This window comes from Rhododendron vialii, chromosome 1a (assembly GCF_030253575.1).
Source record: "Rhododendron vialii isolate Sample 1 chromosome 1a, ASM3025357v1".
In the NCBI taxonomy this organism is placed as follows: domain Eukaryota; kingdom Viridiplantae; phylum Streptophyta; class Magnoliopsida; order Ericales; family Ericaceae; genus Rhododendron; species Rhododendron vialii.
This window is the reverse complement of record NC_080557.1, coordinates 40,837,098-40,854,003: the sequence shown is the minus strand read 5'-3', so window position 1 is coordinate 40,854,003 and position 16,906 is coordinate 40,837,098. Positions and strand designations below refer to the sequence as shown.

At 36.9% G+C, this 16,906-nt stretch overlaps 2 protein-coding genes across 2 annotated transcripts; both read right to left on the bottom strand.

The window, feature by feature from the left end:
• Positions 1-2,248: 2,248 nt before the first annotated feature.
• LOC131316313 (MLO-like protein 3) lies at positions 2,249-9,006 on the bottom strand. Its single transcript, XM_058345670.1, has 15 exons — positions 8,593-9,006; positions 7,821-7,878; positions 6,963-7,216; positions 6,353-6,469; positions 5,266-5,326; positions 4,917-5,005; positions 4,721-4,795; positions 4,477-4,565; positions 4,242-4,291; positions 4,068-4,108; positions 3,545-3,718; positions 3,379-3,414; positions 3,227-3,294; positions 2,999-3,059; positions 2,249-2,819 (listed from the first exon to the last, which is right to left on the bottom strand). The coding sequence occupies exons 1-15, from the start codon at positions 8,752-8,754 to the stop codon at positions 2,475-2,477; spliced, it is 1,680 nt and encodes a 559-aa protein (XP_058201653.1). The 5' UTR covers positions 8,755-9,006; the 3' UTR covers positions 2,249-2,474.
• Positions 9,007-13,036: 4,030 nt separating this feature from the next.
• On the bottom strand, positions 13,037-15,830 carry LOC131316232 (uncharacterized). The gene is made up of 4 exons (XM_058345571.1): positions 15,573-15,830; positions 15,333-15,417; positions 14,731-15,238; positions 13,037-13,516 (listed from the first exon to the last, which is right to left on the bottom strand). Exons 1-4 carry the CDS (start codon positions 15,598-15,600, stop codon positions 13,268-13,270), a joined length of 870 nt encoding a protein of 289 aa, XP_058201554.1. The 5' UTR covers positions 15,601-15,830; the 3' UTR covers positions 13,037-13,267.
• Between the last annotated feature and the right edge of the window lie 1,076 nt (positions 15,831-16,906).

Sequence of the window (16,906 nt, the reverse complement as noted above, 5' to 3'; positions counted from 1 at the left end):
AAATTATAAAAATTAATTACTTTTTCATATTTAAGCAATATTAGCCCTAAGAAAGTCGTAGAACCAAATATCTCTTAAGGCTAGCTAACGAGAGCCCTAGAGTCAAAATTTAATTATGATCCTTTAGAATAAAATGATCAGAAAATTAAAATCTTTCCACCGATTCAAACAGATTGAAATTTGGAACACTAATTTTTTTGCTCGGGTTTCCCCCCACCAAGTACAATGTTCATTTTAATTTGTTTTTCCGGTGAAAGTGTTCTTTTTTGAGATTTTTTTTGTTTGAGATGGGTCAAAGTGCACTTTCTTTTATCAATTACTCCAGTAATTGAATAGTGGTAGGACTATAAAAAACAGGTACTTTCTTTTATCCTTTTCTTTGTTCTTATCGCCATGAGAGAGAGAGAGAGAGAGAGAGAGAGAGAGAAGAAAGAGAACAGTGGCAGCAGCGGCAAAAAAAACGGTGGCAGCAGCAACAGTAGAAGGAGGGGAAGAAGAAGAAGAGAGAACGGCGCCTACGGCTTAGTGTTTTCCCTCACTCCGATTAGTCTCCCTCTCTCCGATTTACTGTTCTTTTTCTTCCTATTCTTGTTTTGTTGTCGTCAAAATTCAGAAACTCAGGCGGGTTAGGGGCTGAGGGAGGGGGATAAGGAGGGGTAAAATCATCCAATTTGAAGGGGTATTGGGGGAATAACTTAATAACACCTCAAACCCTGTCCGAAAATATGACCGGCCAATCCCTTCTTCTCCGATCTTACCGAAGGAAGAGGATTATGGAATACCCCTGAGTTTGTGGCTCCCAAACGGAGGCAAAGCATGGGGCCCCGGTCTTATAAAGGGGGGGAAAAACTAATCCCTCTTCCTATAGCAGCATCCAAACAGGGCCTAAGGGGGTTGGTTGAAGTTGGGTATGTGGTATGTCTTTGGATCTCAAATGTCATATGAGTCTAATGTGACCATTTTTGTCGTAAGCCCATATAGACATTGTTAACCAAAGTAGCTTGAAAGAAACTTAGTGTGCGTTTGGGAAACTCACCCTTATTTATTTTCTCTATAAGTCTATTTCTCGGGTCGTTCTATATTAGGTTTGATTTAATTGGTATAGATCACACATAATTGATGTAGTTTTCCATTATTCTTATCCTAGTGATTGATATAATAAAAATAAGCGTCTACAATATCTCTCCTTTTTTATTTTTTCTCAACGAACTGTTGCACTTTTCATAAATTGAAAGTGTGTGTGTGTGTATATATATATATGAAAAAAAGGGATAACCCTACGTCATAGATGTACAAGGAGAACAATGATTAAAAATAGGGAAAAAAACCGAAATGGTCCTTGTAGTTTAGTGTTTGTGTCAACTTGGTCCCTACAGTTTGAATTGGCTTGATTTACACTCTGTAGTGTCATTTTGTTCCAACTTGGTCAAATTACTAACTGCTGTTAGAATCCATTAACCCCAGATACGAATGGACCCTTTTTCTAGGGTTAAAATCGTAATTTGTCATTCTCCTCTTACCCTAATAGACCTCTAAACCAAAACACAGAGCCTCATTGTTCCATTCTTCATTTTTCATGGCTTTCATTATCTATTTGTCACGCCCGGGATTTTACCTTCGACCGAAACGCGTCTCATTCGCCTTCGGAGGGAAGTAGTGAGAAGGATTATGGCCAAAATAAGTTATCCGATTGCTATGGATTGCGACGTGGTTCTTGAAAAAAAAGAAAAAATAAGGAGTTTTATATTCTATAAAAGGGGTTCGGGTATTTTTGAAAAATGTTTGAATTTTAGAAAATGAAGTGGGTTTTATTTTAAAAAGAACCGAGCTTTCATTAAACTGCCTACATATCTCCGGGTAAAGGAGAATCAGGTCTGGCCATAGTTCGGGCCATAAAAGGGGTTTAGAAAAAAAACTTAGAGTCTCCATCGGATATAGAGTTTAGGTGTGCCTTGTCACCTTTTGAATATTGGAAGAATAATTCAAGTATTTTAGAAAAAAATAACACGGGCTAGAGAACCCGAATTTTAGAAAAAATTGACTCCGTTTGCTTTTTAGGAAAATGTTTTAGGTTTGCGAGGTTAGAAAAGAAAGGGTTCGGTAATTTTCACTAGATAAGGGACCTATTTGTGTCAGGAGTTAACGGAGGCTAACAACAGTTAGTAATTGGACTAAGTTGAAACAAAATGAAATTACAGAATGTAAATCAAGTCAATTCAAACTGCAGGGACCATGTTGACACAAACACTAAACTACAAGGATCATTTCGATTTTTTTTCCTTAAAAATAACAAGTGTACAAATGAATGCAGTTGACAAATAATTGGCCAATGCCATTCAGTTACTCTATCCGTTTCAAATTGCCGATCCTCCTAAAAAGTCGCACGGAAAAACAAATTGAGATGAAAGGAGTAATCAATATCTCATTGCCAAATCTTTGTATTTTTTTTCCATTCTTTCTATACTACAGTATTTTCACGCAATTGCGCTTTTTCTCATATCTCCGGGGAGTTCTATCCGCACCTCGTCTGCAAAAGAAAGCTCAGCCGGGCTCTGCTCCTCCTCGACAATTTCACCATCGTCTCGGGTGAGTCGACGGGAGGCGAATTCGGTCGGAGTTGGCGTTCGATAATGAGAAGAGCTCTCCGGTGAATTCGTACGGCTGTTAGTATTGCTCCATACGGAATCCTCCCGATCTCGCCGTGGTGATTTTGAACCGGCTCGTTCTTTCTTCCTCTTGTCCCTCACCCCCGCGTGCCATTGCCTTATCACGTGCGCAGTTTGGTCTTCTAGCACTGCGCTCTTGAAATGCGTTCCCATCTGTGTAAAACAAAACACCAAGGTTCAAGCACGCTTCATCGCAAATAAATTGAGAAAATTATGCACGAAAGTACTTTATTTGTTGATCCCAAAATCGCAAGTTGTTTGAAGAGGACACTAAAAAATGAACGGAAGTAGCAGTCTTTTTTCTTTGAGAGAGAGAGAGAGAGAAAATAAACCTGGGTTACAAGGGCATACAGGGGAAGAGTAATATAACTGCAAAGGACTTGAACCGTCACCCTACAAAACATCATTTGAAAATGGAAGTCTTAGACAAATTAAAGAAGCTTTTGTAAATGGTTGAAATGTTAAACCAAACCATTTTCCTCTAAGCAAATTGTGTGTATTTGTGTGATTGTGTTAGAGAGAGAGAGAGAGAACCACGGTGTATGTATTAGGGTACTTACGCTAATACCACCCTAATGATAACGATCTCCACCCGCTCATGGTAACAAGAATGAAACCCATATTGCAGCTGAAATAACAAGGGAAAAATTAAAAGGTCTCCAATGGGAAAATACAACGAAAAAAGATTGAACAAGGCGCGCTGAATTAATACCGTCACAAAAATGAAAAAGGCAAGCTCAAATGCATTCTGCACAGAACAATCAATCAGACAGTGTTTCCAAAAATAAAAAATTCAATCAAACAGTTTAGTTTTTAGTTATAAACGAAACAAAAAGAGTAATTTCTTAACTAAGGCCCTGTTCCGCTAAGGTTCTTACCGTGAATAGAATGTAATGAATGAGTGTCAAGACGTATTCTGGATGTCCGAACCAGAAGAGGTTGTCGTTGGGTTGGACCACGGGAGTTCCTTTGATGACACTGTTGTGATCTCTCAATTGAAGCGCCATTTTCGCGACGATTACTTCAAGTTTGGTTCCGATAAACAGCACCGTCTAAACAAATTATATATGCAAAAGAAAATGAAAATATTAGCGACGCAGAAGAAATCGAAACATCATCTAAACAAATTATATATGCAAAAGAAAATGAAAATATTAGCGATGCAAAAGAAATCGAAACATTATCCGACGTATAAAACGAGAAAATCTAAGATTCAAAAATGTCTAATGAGTAATGAGATCCAAACATGGCTTCTTCTTCTTCTTTATTATCCTTTTTTTTTTTTCGCGTTAGTTAGTTTTTCGCCAAATTTTTATGCATTAATGATTCGCATAGACGAGAAGAATCGAAAAAGTAAAAAATTATGACTGTGCTGTATTTCTCGATTACTTCGACACTTACAATGAGTGGAAGGAACGACACCCACAGGTATACGTGCCAACCTGTTTCCATAAATACCATTCAAACGAATAATTAATGGAAATAGTCATAGGAGAAATTAAGGGGTATAAAAATTAGTGCATGTTTTGGTGTATAATACAGACAGGGGCCGATATATGAGTAATTCATTCTCACCATATACATCCACGAGCAAGAATATAACAACCAGAAACCACATGGAAGGGCTGCACATGTCAATTAGTAAGGTGAATTTCGTAAAATAATAGTAACTTTAATATTAGAAAATTATTATAAACTCTAGAAATTAAAATGCCACCTTGGGACAGAAAGAACACCCTCAAATTACTACTACTAAATAATACGTAATTGTGCAATGGATTGCGAAAAAAGAAGAACAACTTTTGCGTACCTGACGCCGACAACAACTTTAAAATCATCTTCTAACGACCGTCGTATGTATTTTTGGAAGTTGAACGTGTTGTTTGTCGACAAATGAGCCTACAATTAACAAATTCCACCGAATCCAGTAAGTATTATCGCGCAAGGTCCACTAATTTACACGTACGTTTACTAAAAATACAACAAATGTTTTTTTTAAACGTGTTTCATGTGTCCTTGAGAAATGATAATGGCATCGGAATCAGAATACTAACAGCGATGAAGCCATGGCGCAACGTGAAATAGTCAACTTTGGCAACTGAATGGAAAAATTGCCTGAAGAAACATTTCTGCATAATTTCACAAAACGAACAGACAGATCGATGAGAATTGCGTCGACTTACTAAGAGGAATAAAAACAAAGCACTCATTGAAATAGTACAAAATCAAAAGATTAATTAGTGAACTTACAATCCAAAGAACAACCGGTGTCGTTGTCCAGTTGTTCATATGTCGCCTCCCAAAGGTCGTTTGTCTTGTGAGTCTGAATCGATTTGGATCTGAATGCATGGTTACAAGAAAATTGGCATAATATTAACTTTTCGATACTTGAAATTTGGCTTTCTGATGAACAACATTGGTTTATGAAATTGCCATAAAGATGAACTTTTCCAATTCTTCTCGTCGCAAATCAATAGAGAGAAGAAAAAAAAATCGCAAAACGAACAAACGGAACAAAACGAAAAAAGCCCAAAAAATCCCTTAGCGGAACTTGGCCTTATGTTTGTGGAAACATGAGACTATTAGCACACATACATACCATTAGCTGCCTGGTATTCAACTGTTTGTGTTTCTTTCTCCCAAGCTTTCCATCGCCTCATCTATTAATAACCGAGGAAATAAAAATTACTCTAAAAATTAAAAAGCAGAAAAGAAAATAAATTGCGTTAAAGAGTTAACGGGGGTGAAAACCGCACTTCATATATTGGATTTCAACATAAAATGTGCAACTGTCAAGTCTATTAATTAGTAGAATTTGTGACCACAAAAAAAGGGGTTCTTGCATCCCACCAACCGGGCTAGCCCCGTTGCCTAGTACTTTCGTATTTTTCTAAGAAGTCAGGAGTTCTAATCTCTTCACACGTGTGTGGGTGTTTTTCTCTTAATGGGCTTTTCATTTCTTTTTTTTTCTTTTTTGTTTCTGCCATCTAATGGGTTTATTTCTTGGACTTCGGGTCGGTGCTGTGCAGTGAGGTGCTGTGCACCGTGCTGCGCACCTTCGAGCCGTCGGATCGTACATCCGACGGCTCAAATTTCATCTCGACAACCAACAATCGAGAGTCGTTCATTACCGAGATGAGATCCGAGCCGTCAGATGAACGATCCGACGGCTCGGAGGTGGGCAGCACGGTGCTGCATGAGTACACCACTGCACAGCATCATCCCTCAATTGTTATCTCTTATATTGATTGAGTTTGTTGGGCTCGGTTATCTTGTGAACTCTCATAAATGATAAACATCCCAAATTTGTAATTTATACTTCATACATACATATATATACGATGTCAATGAACTCTTCTACCGATTGGAAAGAAAAAAAAAAAAAGTCGTAGAAACTTGTGTGCTACAAGAAGGCAACTAGGTCAAGGTCTTTAAAGATGAAAGGCCCGCGGCAGATAGGTGTCGGGAAAACTGGTCTCATGAATTTATGGTTCGTGACTTCTCTGTACGTACATGAAGAATTAATAGATCTTGACTAAAACTTACCTAACTTTTCGGTCTCATTTTGGTCACTAAGAAAATACTACTGTAGTAATTCATAGTAATTTAAATAGTGATGATCAGACCTGGCAATACAGATCGACGAAACCAAAATGGAGAGTTTAATTAGAGGAGATTTGTAAAACCTTTGCTCTTCCTAATCCCATGGTAACGCCACTGTACACAACTTGCATGACTGCTATGACGAAGATGAAGATGCTCAGCTGATTCATCCCTTGAGCTGACATTAGAGAGGTCTTCCCCTGGAATATTATAATAATATTAGGCTAGCTAGTCGATCTCATATATATATATATATATAGACACACACACACTCTAGCTAGTAAAATGTATATATATATACACACACTCTAGCTAGTAAAATGTGTGTGTATATATATATATATATATCGAGATTCATTAAAAGTTTGTTTGAGATTGGCTTAGTTAATTATATTATAAACTAGCTAGTCAAGTTGAAATACAAAATTTTAAAACTCGTTCACGGGAGCCAAGCTCAAACGACAAATTATTAGTATAAATATTGTCTACAGTTATAGGATTGACATGGATTTTCAGCATGCATCATTATTTCTAAACATGAAACCAATCATAAGCATGTAATTATTTTAATTTTGTTGCGGTATGCTTCCACTGATCAGTGGTACTGCAAGAACCACGAACACGTGCACAAACAAATACACGAACTCACTTACATTGAATGAGCAAATTAAGCGAAGACGGGGGAGTACATACCTCACCACAATCATCCGAGGAGGAAGAAGAGTCGTCTTCCGCCAATCGTCTCTCCCAATGTGAAATATCAGTTTGATCATATGCTGCCCTAACATGGTCATATGAATAATATCCCAGAGCTTTCGTTGTTTTAGTTTGCACCGTTTTACGGCACGGAAGCATGGAATTCGCGAGCCTGTTTGGTATGCAGATTTTGGAAATGGGCCTTTGAGTTACAGCTAGTAGCAAGGAGAGAAACCCCAAGAGCATCAAAACTGTACCAAATTAATCAATCCATTTGAATGCACCAAATCAGTCTATCATATGAGGGTAATCTTGGTATTACAAGGATAAAGAGAGGATGATATAAGGGCGCGTTTGGATGCAACTTAATGGAGGGAAGCATGAGTTGGATTTGCCGGGACCAAACCGCAAAGTCGATTCCAAACACACACTTGTGGAAGAAACCCTAATGCAAAGAAAGCATAAAAGTGCATACAAAATAAATTTTCTGGCCAAATCATCTGCATTTATGATAAAAAAAAATTATATAATCTTCCATTTGGCCCCAAACAGCCAAACATATTCCGAATTCAAAACATAAGCTATATATATGTAGTGGAGATCGAGAAACACAATAACGTGCAGAATATTTACACAGCATGCCTATGTAGTAGTATTTCATGGGTAGTTAAAAACAAGCTTATCCGTCCATTTGTCAGTGAAACTTTGCCACATAGGCTTATTGTGCAAATTGTTGTGTTCGTGGAGTTTCTCATACATTCATTTACAGTGCAACTTTCTCAGTTTTTTATTAGTATTTTATATATGTTGTAAAAAAAAAAAAAAAAAATTGCTACCAATACACAAATGAATTACCTGACTTTAGCCTCTCTACTGCTTCATACAAGGCATTCTTTCGACGATGCTTTAGCAACTGCAACCAATTAAGATGGAATATCATTAGTAGAGGCCTGGATTCGAGCTCCACAAGGGGCGGCTGGTTGGGGTTCAGAGATATGTATAGCCTCTAGACCCTCTGTAGACTAACTTAATAACTCTTCGCTAATCCCCACCCATGTATACAATATTAGCAAAAAAAAAAGAAGAAGAAAAAGGAGGAATATCATTGTTATATTAAGGTCCAAAACAAGGTTCATTGTGAAATTTGTTTTGTAGAGTCGCTTCTGATCATCATAACATCACCCAAGAACCATCTTACGAGTTGTGAATTAAGAGTCCTGCTACCGGTACAGATTTTTGTGCACAGATTGTGCACAGATTTCATTGTGGGGCCCACCATGGGTCCCACACAAATCATCCAAGCCGTTCATTAAATCTAAAACATTTTTTGAAGGGTCCCTGTAAAAAATAAGCTCAATCCAATACCTATAGGAGCTTCATCCAACCAGCTAACTTTTCATTTAGATTTTCGGATAATGAAAAGTTATACGATTGGATCGAGCATCTATAGGTATCGGATTGAGATTATTTTTTACAAGGACCCTTGAAAAAATATTTTACATTTAATGAACGGCTCGGATAATTTGTGTGGGACCCGTGGTGGGCCCCACAACAAAATCTGTGCACAATCTGTGCACAGATTGTATGTGTGTGTAGCATTTCTGGTGAATTAATTAGTACAACTCACATGAGTTAGTCGATGGATGAGGTACTCAATGAGAAGTCCACCGAAGATGAATATGAAGCAAACTGTAGCCAAAGCCCAGGTGGGTGTTTCTTGAAGAGACCGAGTGGTACCGGTTGATGCCGCCGCAGCGGTGGTTGCTCCTCCTTCTCCTCCGCCGGCCATGCTTGCTTGCAATATTTTATATCCCACAGAGTGGCTTTTATGTAATCATCGAGGAGAGAGAGAGAGAGAAGTGCTCTAAATATACATGGGTTGGGTGGAGGAAGGGAAAGATCACCAAGAATGAAGGAGGAAAAGAGAAAGAATGAAAGAGGAAAGGGGAGATATGGAAGACAAAGTCAATATTCAAGATTGGGGACAAGTTCGATCAACATTATTCATTTCCCCCCCTCTCTCTGTGTGTGTGTCTCTGTGGTGACACTGGTGAAGGTCCCAACTAGCTCGTTCTCTCTCTGGCCAACCCTGTTTTTGACTTTGTAGACTTAGTTTATTTGGTATGGGACCATATTTCTTCTTTTTCATTACTTTTTCTTTTGCCCAGTGAAAGAAAAGTCGCAAAACTAATACGTTGAAAGTGAGATGTGTGGTGTGAAATGGTTGGATGTGACCGAGTGATCACTGAAGTTTAAGGCTCCGTTCCGGAAACGAAAATAAGTACTTATTTTTTAAGAAGATAATTTCAAATTTAAAAATTATGTATTTACGTAAATAATTTTTTTGTCAATATGGATCTTGTTTGATAGATCTCATTGAGATCTTTTATATGGTGGAAAAAAAATTGAAAAATAATTTTTCATTTATATTATTTTTGAATTTGAAAATGTGAAATAAGTACGTATGTTTTAAAAAGGTGTTCTGGAACGGAGCCTAAATTTCTCGTCAGTAGTAAAAAATTTCCGGAAGAGTAACACGCGAGTTGACCAGTTTTCAAACCCATACAAATACATTGGGAAAATGACGGCCCAGAACATGTTTTTGATAATTAATACCCGTCAAAAACAAGCTAAGAATATTTGTTAATGCTGAAAATGTCCTTAACGGGTATTAATTATCAAAACACGTCCTTAGCCGTTATTTTCCCTACATACATACATACAAATAACGAGATTCCTATATGTATACTTCCTCCGTCCCGGTTTGTTTGTCCCATTTTTGACTTTTTGAGAGCGTTTGACCTCTCAAAGAATTGGCTATAATTTTCAATTCGTAATGTTTTTAATATGTAATATGGATCTTGTTTGATAGATCTCAATTAGTTTTATTATACAAAATCTTCAAAATCATAAAAAATATTATAAAATGTAAGATATAAGTATATTTTTGAAATGCACGTATTTTGACAATTGGACAAACAAATTGGGACGAGGGAGTATAGTTCAACCCTCAAGTACTCACCTCCCCTCTCCCCTTCAACCTTCCAACTAGGCTTTTCATATCTATCATAAGAAAATAACAATATTGTTTGTCTTTTTGAGGTGTGTTGTTCCCTTTTTTAACAGGGATGTAACGTGCAGTCAGCATTTTTGTGGTACAAGCAATGGTCGCTTTAACGATCTGAATTATTTATTTGGTAAAATTTGTCGAGAACATTATTCGTGTTTAAATCATAAAAATCGGATCTTGATAAATTTGTATTAAAAATGAATTTACCTATTGTAAAAAACAAAAGGTTTGGTGGATATGATTCAGTGTGTGTCAGAAGCCTGAACCTATTTTTTGGAGGATAAATGCATATTATGAACATGTATTAACTTCCATCTGATCTTAATGATTAAAACAAATATTGTTCTCAACAAGCTCTATAAAATTTGAGTGACCCCCTTATTATTTTATTGATTGTGAGGATTGAACCTGTGATCTTGGAGATTAAATTTCGTTGGATTGGAAAAGCTTGATGTCTACATACAAATGGACTTGTCCCTTTTGCTTTCTCGATGTACCATTTGTCGAGTTCTAATAAAATCTTTTTGCCATTTGAAAAAAAAATGGAAGAGTTCACCATCGCGCCTTAGGCAAAGGTTATTTTACCCACATTTGGTGATATATGCGGTAGGTTTTGTTTTTGTTTTTCTATTAACTAATTTTGACATTTAATTGAGCTAAATTTTTGCATACTCCTAACAAATCAAGTCATATAAGATAACGATTCTAGTCAACGAAACGCGCGAGATCTAACAGAAACGTACATCTCCTCAAATGGGGTAAATTTACCCTCCTGAAAGGTGATGGTGAACAAAATTGCTCTTCAAATGGGAAGGTGGGAGTTTAATCCAAGTTTCCCCTCACTTGGGATGATCACCTTACCGCTAGAAGCTTTTTTTTTTTTTTGAAAAGCTTATTACCCCCCTAGAAGCTTATTACATGACTTTTTGTCTATGATTGACTCCATTGTTATTGGAGACTTTTGAAGAGCATAAGGATTCATTGGCCGGGCTTTCTAGAATCACTCTTTGACAGCTGACTTTTTTTCCTTTGAAAATACATTATTTCCTTATATCCTTTTTTAAGCACGACCTAATCGCAATAGAATGTTCGGGATTTTAGGTATGTGACCCCATTCTACGTCTCTGCATCAGTTTTTACATTTCCATCTACAATTAGAAGGTCATGTTAACGTTGGAGGACATACCTTGCGGCACCGAAAACCCTATAGTCCCTGCACAACTAGACGTAGTATTTATACAGGGAGCTAAAATAATTTAAACTAAAAAAAGCATGACGTGTGGATTGTTTACTAGTTACGGCATGAATTTGACCAGTCACTTGCTAAATTAGGAAATACTTTTTGAACCATTAGTTTATCACATCAAAGGAGGAAAAAAAAAACTTAGTTTAAGCACCAGCGTGTTTTTGAATTTTTCCGTGGGATGCATTCCAAAGAATAACTGGGGTAGGCCTTTATTTGGAAGAGCAGATGTGGATAATACTCTTTCCGTCCCAAACTAGATGTTAATTTTTGATATTCGTGTTAATTTCAATATTTTATATTTTTTAATATGAATCTCAAAAAATATGCAATATGAATTTTGTATGATAGTTCTTAATTAGTTCTATTATACAAAATTTTCAAACTCATAAAAACATTATAGATTGAAAAATATAGCGACAAAAAATGACACGAGTTTTAAAAAATTGTCATCCATTTTGGGACGGAGAGAATAGATTAATAATATTTGATTCAACACATGATTTCTTGAAAGACGCTACGGCCGCACATTTTGATTGGTTATTTTTTAATGAGTGAAATTCCGAATGAGACTTTATCCAATATTAAAAAAATATGAATATTCCGACCTAAGTGCGACCGGACTTTTGTTCATTCAATACAATTATTCTAGAACCACACCCAAATATACACCCACACACACAAATGCGTGGGCCCCATACACACTGCACACTCTAGTGTGTGTGGGACACATACACTTGTGTGTATGGATGTATTTATGAGTGCGTGTTTTGGGTGTGGAGGTAGAATTACTCTGGTTCATTTTCCCCTTCAATGGCTGATTATTCGCCATTAAAAAAAGTACAGACAATCCATGTTTTTCGCAAAAGTTGACAATCTCAAGAAATGTATTGGCATGGAGCTTGTATTGGCATGACTTTGGTATACTATTTGAAACGTCATCCTCGTGTTATTAATGGACAAATAAATGCTGCATGTTGTTATGTCCGCCGATTTCTCTTACTTTTTTTGAGGTCCCGTTTCGTTAAATTTTTAATTTTTTTTAATATTTATTATTCATTTTACGAGATATGTCATTCTTTCACAATACATTATTTTTAATTCAAAAAAAAATACTTATTTAAAACATACTCCTATCAGAATTATTTAGTGAAATTTCATTTTTTTTAATATTTATTATTCATTTTACGAGATATGTCATTCTTTCACAATACATTATTTTTAATTCAAAAAAAAATACTTATTTAAAACATACTCCTATCAGAATTATTTAGTGAAATTTCATTTTTTTTCTTATTAAAGTTTTTTTTGTTGTTGTCGTTGTGGGTAAGTTCTTATTCACATTTAATGATTTAACTGGATTAATTACCAAGAACCAAAATTAAAAAATTGAAGAAAGACAAAAATCACTTAAATAAATTGCCTGTTTTATTTTTGTCTTTAATGAACTATTTTAAAGTTTTGAACACAAATTTTTTTTAGATTCCTCTCATAGGAACAAATTAATCTATAGTCCACACAAAAATTGACGCAATACTAACAAAGACGAAAAAAAACTTGGATGAAGACAAAATTGAAATCCTATCAGATTATTAAGCCAAAACTCTCAATTTTTTTCTATTAACAAAGTCAAGATCCAATATAATTTTAACCAGATCTGATTCAAAACTCTTGGGTCCAATGTTCTGTCATTTTCCATCCTTCATAGAGGAGCCATAAAAATAAAAAAAATAAAAATCATTTCCTAGCTCTTCTGTATCTTCGAAAAAACCTTTGAATTCTCCACATAAAACTTGAATTCATACAAACACAAACATGACGAAACACCCAGTCAATCAAAACCCTGAAAATGAAAATGGCCCACACAACATAAACAAAAAAATTATTCAACAAACATTTCATCACACTTTTAACATTTCTAGACTTTCCTCACACACACATGGGTTCATTGTTTGAGATATTTTTGACAGAAAACGGGTCTGATTTTCTTTAAGTTTCCGGTGGCTCCGTCGCTTGTTCCCCCTTCACGTCGGTCTGTGCTTCATCAAGAGTGATCGCTCGTTCCTCCTTCGCGTCATTCCGTGCTTGATCAAGAGTGCTGCTGCTGCCGCTGTTGGCATCGGCTTCTGTTTGGATCAGCCCATAGCTAATAGAAACATCTCGCCACTCAGCCTCTTCAGATAAGTACTCGTGTCGTGCCACGTACCGCTTAAGCTCAGCCCGAAGGCTCCGAATGGGCTGAAAATAAGTGAAGTCCCAAAATTACATAGGAAATATTCTTGGCATAAGGGGAATTTACACTTTGAAGCTAACAGGTTTCCCTGTAACATGCGTAGATTACCGCAATGGTCCAAAACTCTAGCTTAAATCCTCTATGCCTTAACCTTCCTGTACTGAGATGCATTTCCAGACATTGGATCAGGTGAGAATACTCGTTTTTTTTTTTTTTTTTACTTTTGAAGATTCTCTCATCATCCAACGGCAAAAAAATGCATGGGAACAGCAGTACAGAAAAATTGTGTAGAGAGGATTTGAGGGGTCAAAACTCCACACATAGCAGGCCCAGGCACATCAAAGGGTGCTATGAAATGGCAGAAATAGCCTAGACATATGTGAACACCTCTTCGTCTTTTTTTCTCGCTAAAAGTCAGCATAGTTAGTTGTAGTTAGTGAAATTTGAACTACTGTTAGTAGTACTTGGGAGTTCATGGGTGCTTACCATTCCACTTGCATGATCAGCTCTTTACAAGGAGGAATTTCCATTTTCAGGATCTGTTTTGGCAAAGAAAGAAAAAAAAGGTTCTCGCACAATCCATCACTTTTAATTCAAAACATAAGTACTTATTCATGCTAATCATGGGGATCATTGTATCTTCGGTCCAAATCCATGGGGAAAAGTTCCATTTGTACCTTTGGGCATAGAGCCATAACATACACAAGCCTAATCATAATGTGGCTGTAAGTAGTCACCAGATTGAAGCCACAATGCGAAAAAGAACCCAAAATCAATTGCTAGTTTCTTGCACATCTTGAAATTTATACTCCTATTTTGGCATATAATTCCTTTATCAAGAAAAATTTGGAAAACCAACTAAAGGTTGATAGAGTATGATATGATAGGAACAACTGCAGTATCAAAGAAACTTCCGTTTATCACCCTAGACCAGTAACCAATTTACGGTATGTCCTATTAACTAAAATAAAGAATACTTATTTTTTGAAATAAATGTGATGTATTATGAGATAATGACCTGTTTCGTAAAACGAAAAATTAAGTACTTAAAAAATAAGAATCTTAACGGCACGAGGCTTTATACAATCCAACTGCACATAGCTAAAGAAACTTAACTCAAATTTTTGCCCATAACGATGTGCCAGCCAATAGAATTATATGTGTGTGTTCTTTTTGTGTAGCAATTAGCATTAACAGGGTGTAAGGAAAGAGTTCTAACCTCGGCCTTCGATTCGAGGGCAAGCCGGAAGAAAGCAGCCGAAACAAAATGCTTCCCCACAGACTCGGCCACCTTGATCTGACCCAGCCAGTAAGCCGAGGTCTCGAGCCTATCGAACCGGCACTTGCTGCACCTCTCTGCACTCTGGTACGGCGTGCTACCCGATACCCTTTTCGGCTTGTTCAAAGACGGCGAACCCACCACCGGCGTCCGAGGCGGCCCTTTCCCGTCTCCCTCCGCCAAAACCACTCCACTGCCTTTCCCAATTTGTTCTTCAAACCCCACACTCTTCTTCTTTTTACTCACCTTTGCTCTGTTTTCCTCAGGGGATTTCTTCTCAACAGGAGTGGATCGGGTTTGTTCGGGTGGTTTTGGGGAGACCTGAATTGATGGGTTTTTCTTGAGAGGCTTCGCGAGTCGGTCCGGTCTGGTTTTTAAAACATTGGTGTTGCTTACTGCTTTGATAGGAATGTTTTGGTTTCGAGTTGTGCCGAATACTCGCTTTTGACTGCAGAACAGAGGAATTTGAAGCTATAGATTTCGGATTTAGAGACAACAATTCAAGTAATAAAGTAGATGGGCAAATGGATTAAATTGTTTACCTTTGAATTGGCGGTTCTTTGGCACTCCCTTTTGGTGCTTGGAGGGTTTTCTTGTTTGTTTTCGATTTCAAGGGCTGTGTTTTTCCTGGGTTTTTGTTGTACAGTGCAAAATTTAGTGAATATGGAGACATACATTATGGATATAATCTATCGATTTGACAAGAAATTGAGACAACATTTTGTGTTGAAGCCAACATTGAGATTGAATTATCGAAACAAGAAGTGAGAAGTGATTGATACCTGGAAAAGGGGTGGCCTGAATTTCCATTGCAGGGTATGGATTAGTTTCAGAATTTCAGTTGTGATTTCTGAAAGCTTTTTTGAACAGAAAAATGAAAGCAATTTCTATCTATCTCTCTCTCTCTGAATTAAAGGAGGATTTTGCAGTTTTGAAGTTTGAAATTGAAGAAAGGGCGGGAAGAACGTCAGAAGTGGGTGGTGGGTGGTTAGAGACGCTCCCTCCCAACAGGCTTTACATACTGTATTTTTCTACCGGCCCAATTGGGACCCATGGAAATTAAAATATACCACTCCCAAAATTGTTGGGAAAGTGCCAAAAGTGAACAATTTGGAGAGTGACAAAATCAACTCATATTGATTTGGAAGTAGTGTTAATAATTTGAGGAGTGGCAAAATCACTCCCCTTAAAATCCCAGGAAAAAAAAAAAAAAAACTTCAAAATATGGCGGCATGGAGTATTTTATTTGGGCCTAAACATTTATTCCTTTGAGAATATTTGGGGAGAATTCAGAATTTGTTTTCTTGAACTTTGGGTTTGTTAGCCCCAATATTTAATCCACATGGACCACATCCATTCTAACCTACCCTGAATAGTTTAATCTGATTTGGGCTCACCAACATAATTAAGTAGTACAAGATCATGATCAGAGTTTGGCCCATTTGCTTTTATGTGCTGTATTTGTACTAATCTGAGTTTTTAACACTAGTATAGAGTGTTTCGGCTTCGGCCTCTTCAGGCGAGCTTCGTCTCAAATGTGCGTTTTGGATTGGTTCCTTGTCAATAATAGGTTTAGGTCTCGGATTGGACAGATAATTATTTTTTGAACATGATGTTGTTTCCTTGTTGTTATTAATTTTGTAACAATTTCAAGATTAATGAAATTTTTTTTGCTGTTCAAAAAAATATATAAGGCCATGACTCATGAGAGTGCTGCACTCGAAGACTTTAAGCGGTGGAAAAGTATTTGGGTTTCTTCGGAAAATAGGAAACCTCGTAACTGGGTGTAGATTAAGATTTATACACCCACTCCCACGAGCAGATTGGCAGGTTCCTGCACCAAGCCGTTTTTTTTCTGGGACTTTTCTTTGTATTTTTTTTTTCGTTTCTGGGACCGATGAGTCCCTTTGTAGTCTGTATTATTTGGTTCGTAATACTACAAGTTTGTTGCCTTCAATTGAGTATGTGCATATGTACTTCTTGCTATGTTGGACTTCTTGTTTCCTTCATGCACGTTGTTTGAATTAAAATTCGCAATAACCTTGTACGCACGTCGTTTGAATTAAAATTTGCAGTAACCTTGTATGCACGATGTTTAATCATGAATTGGTGATTA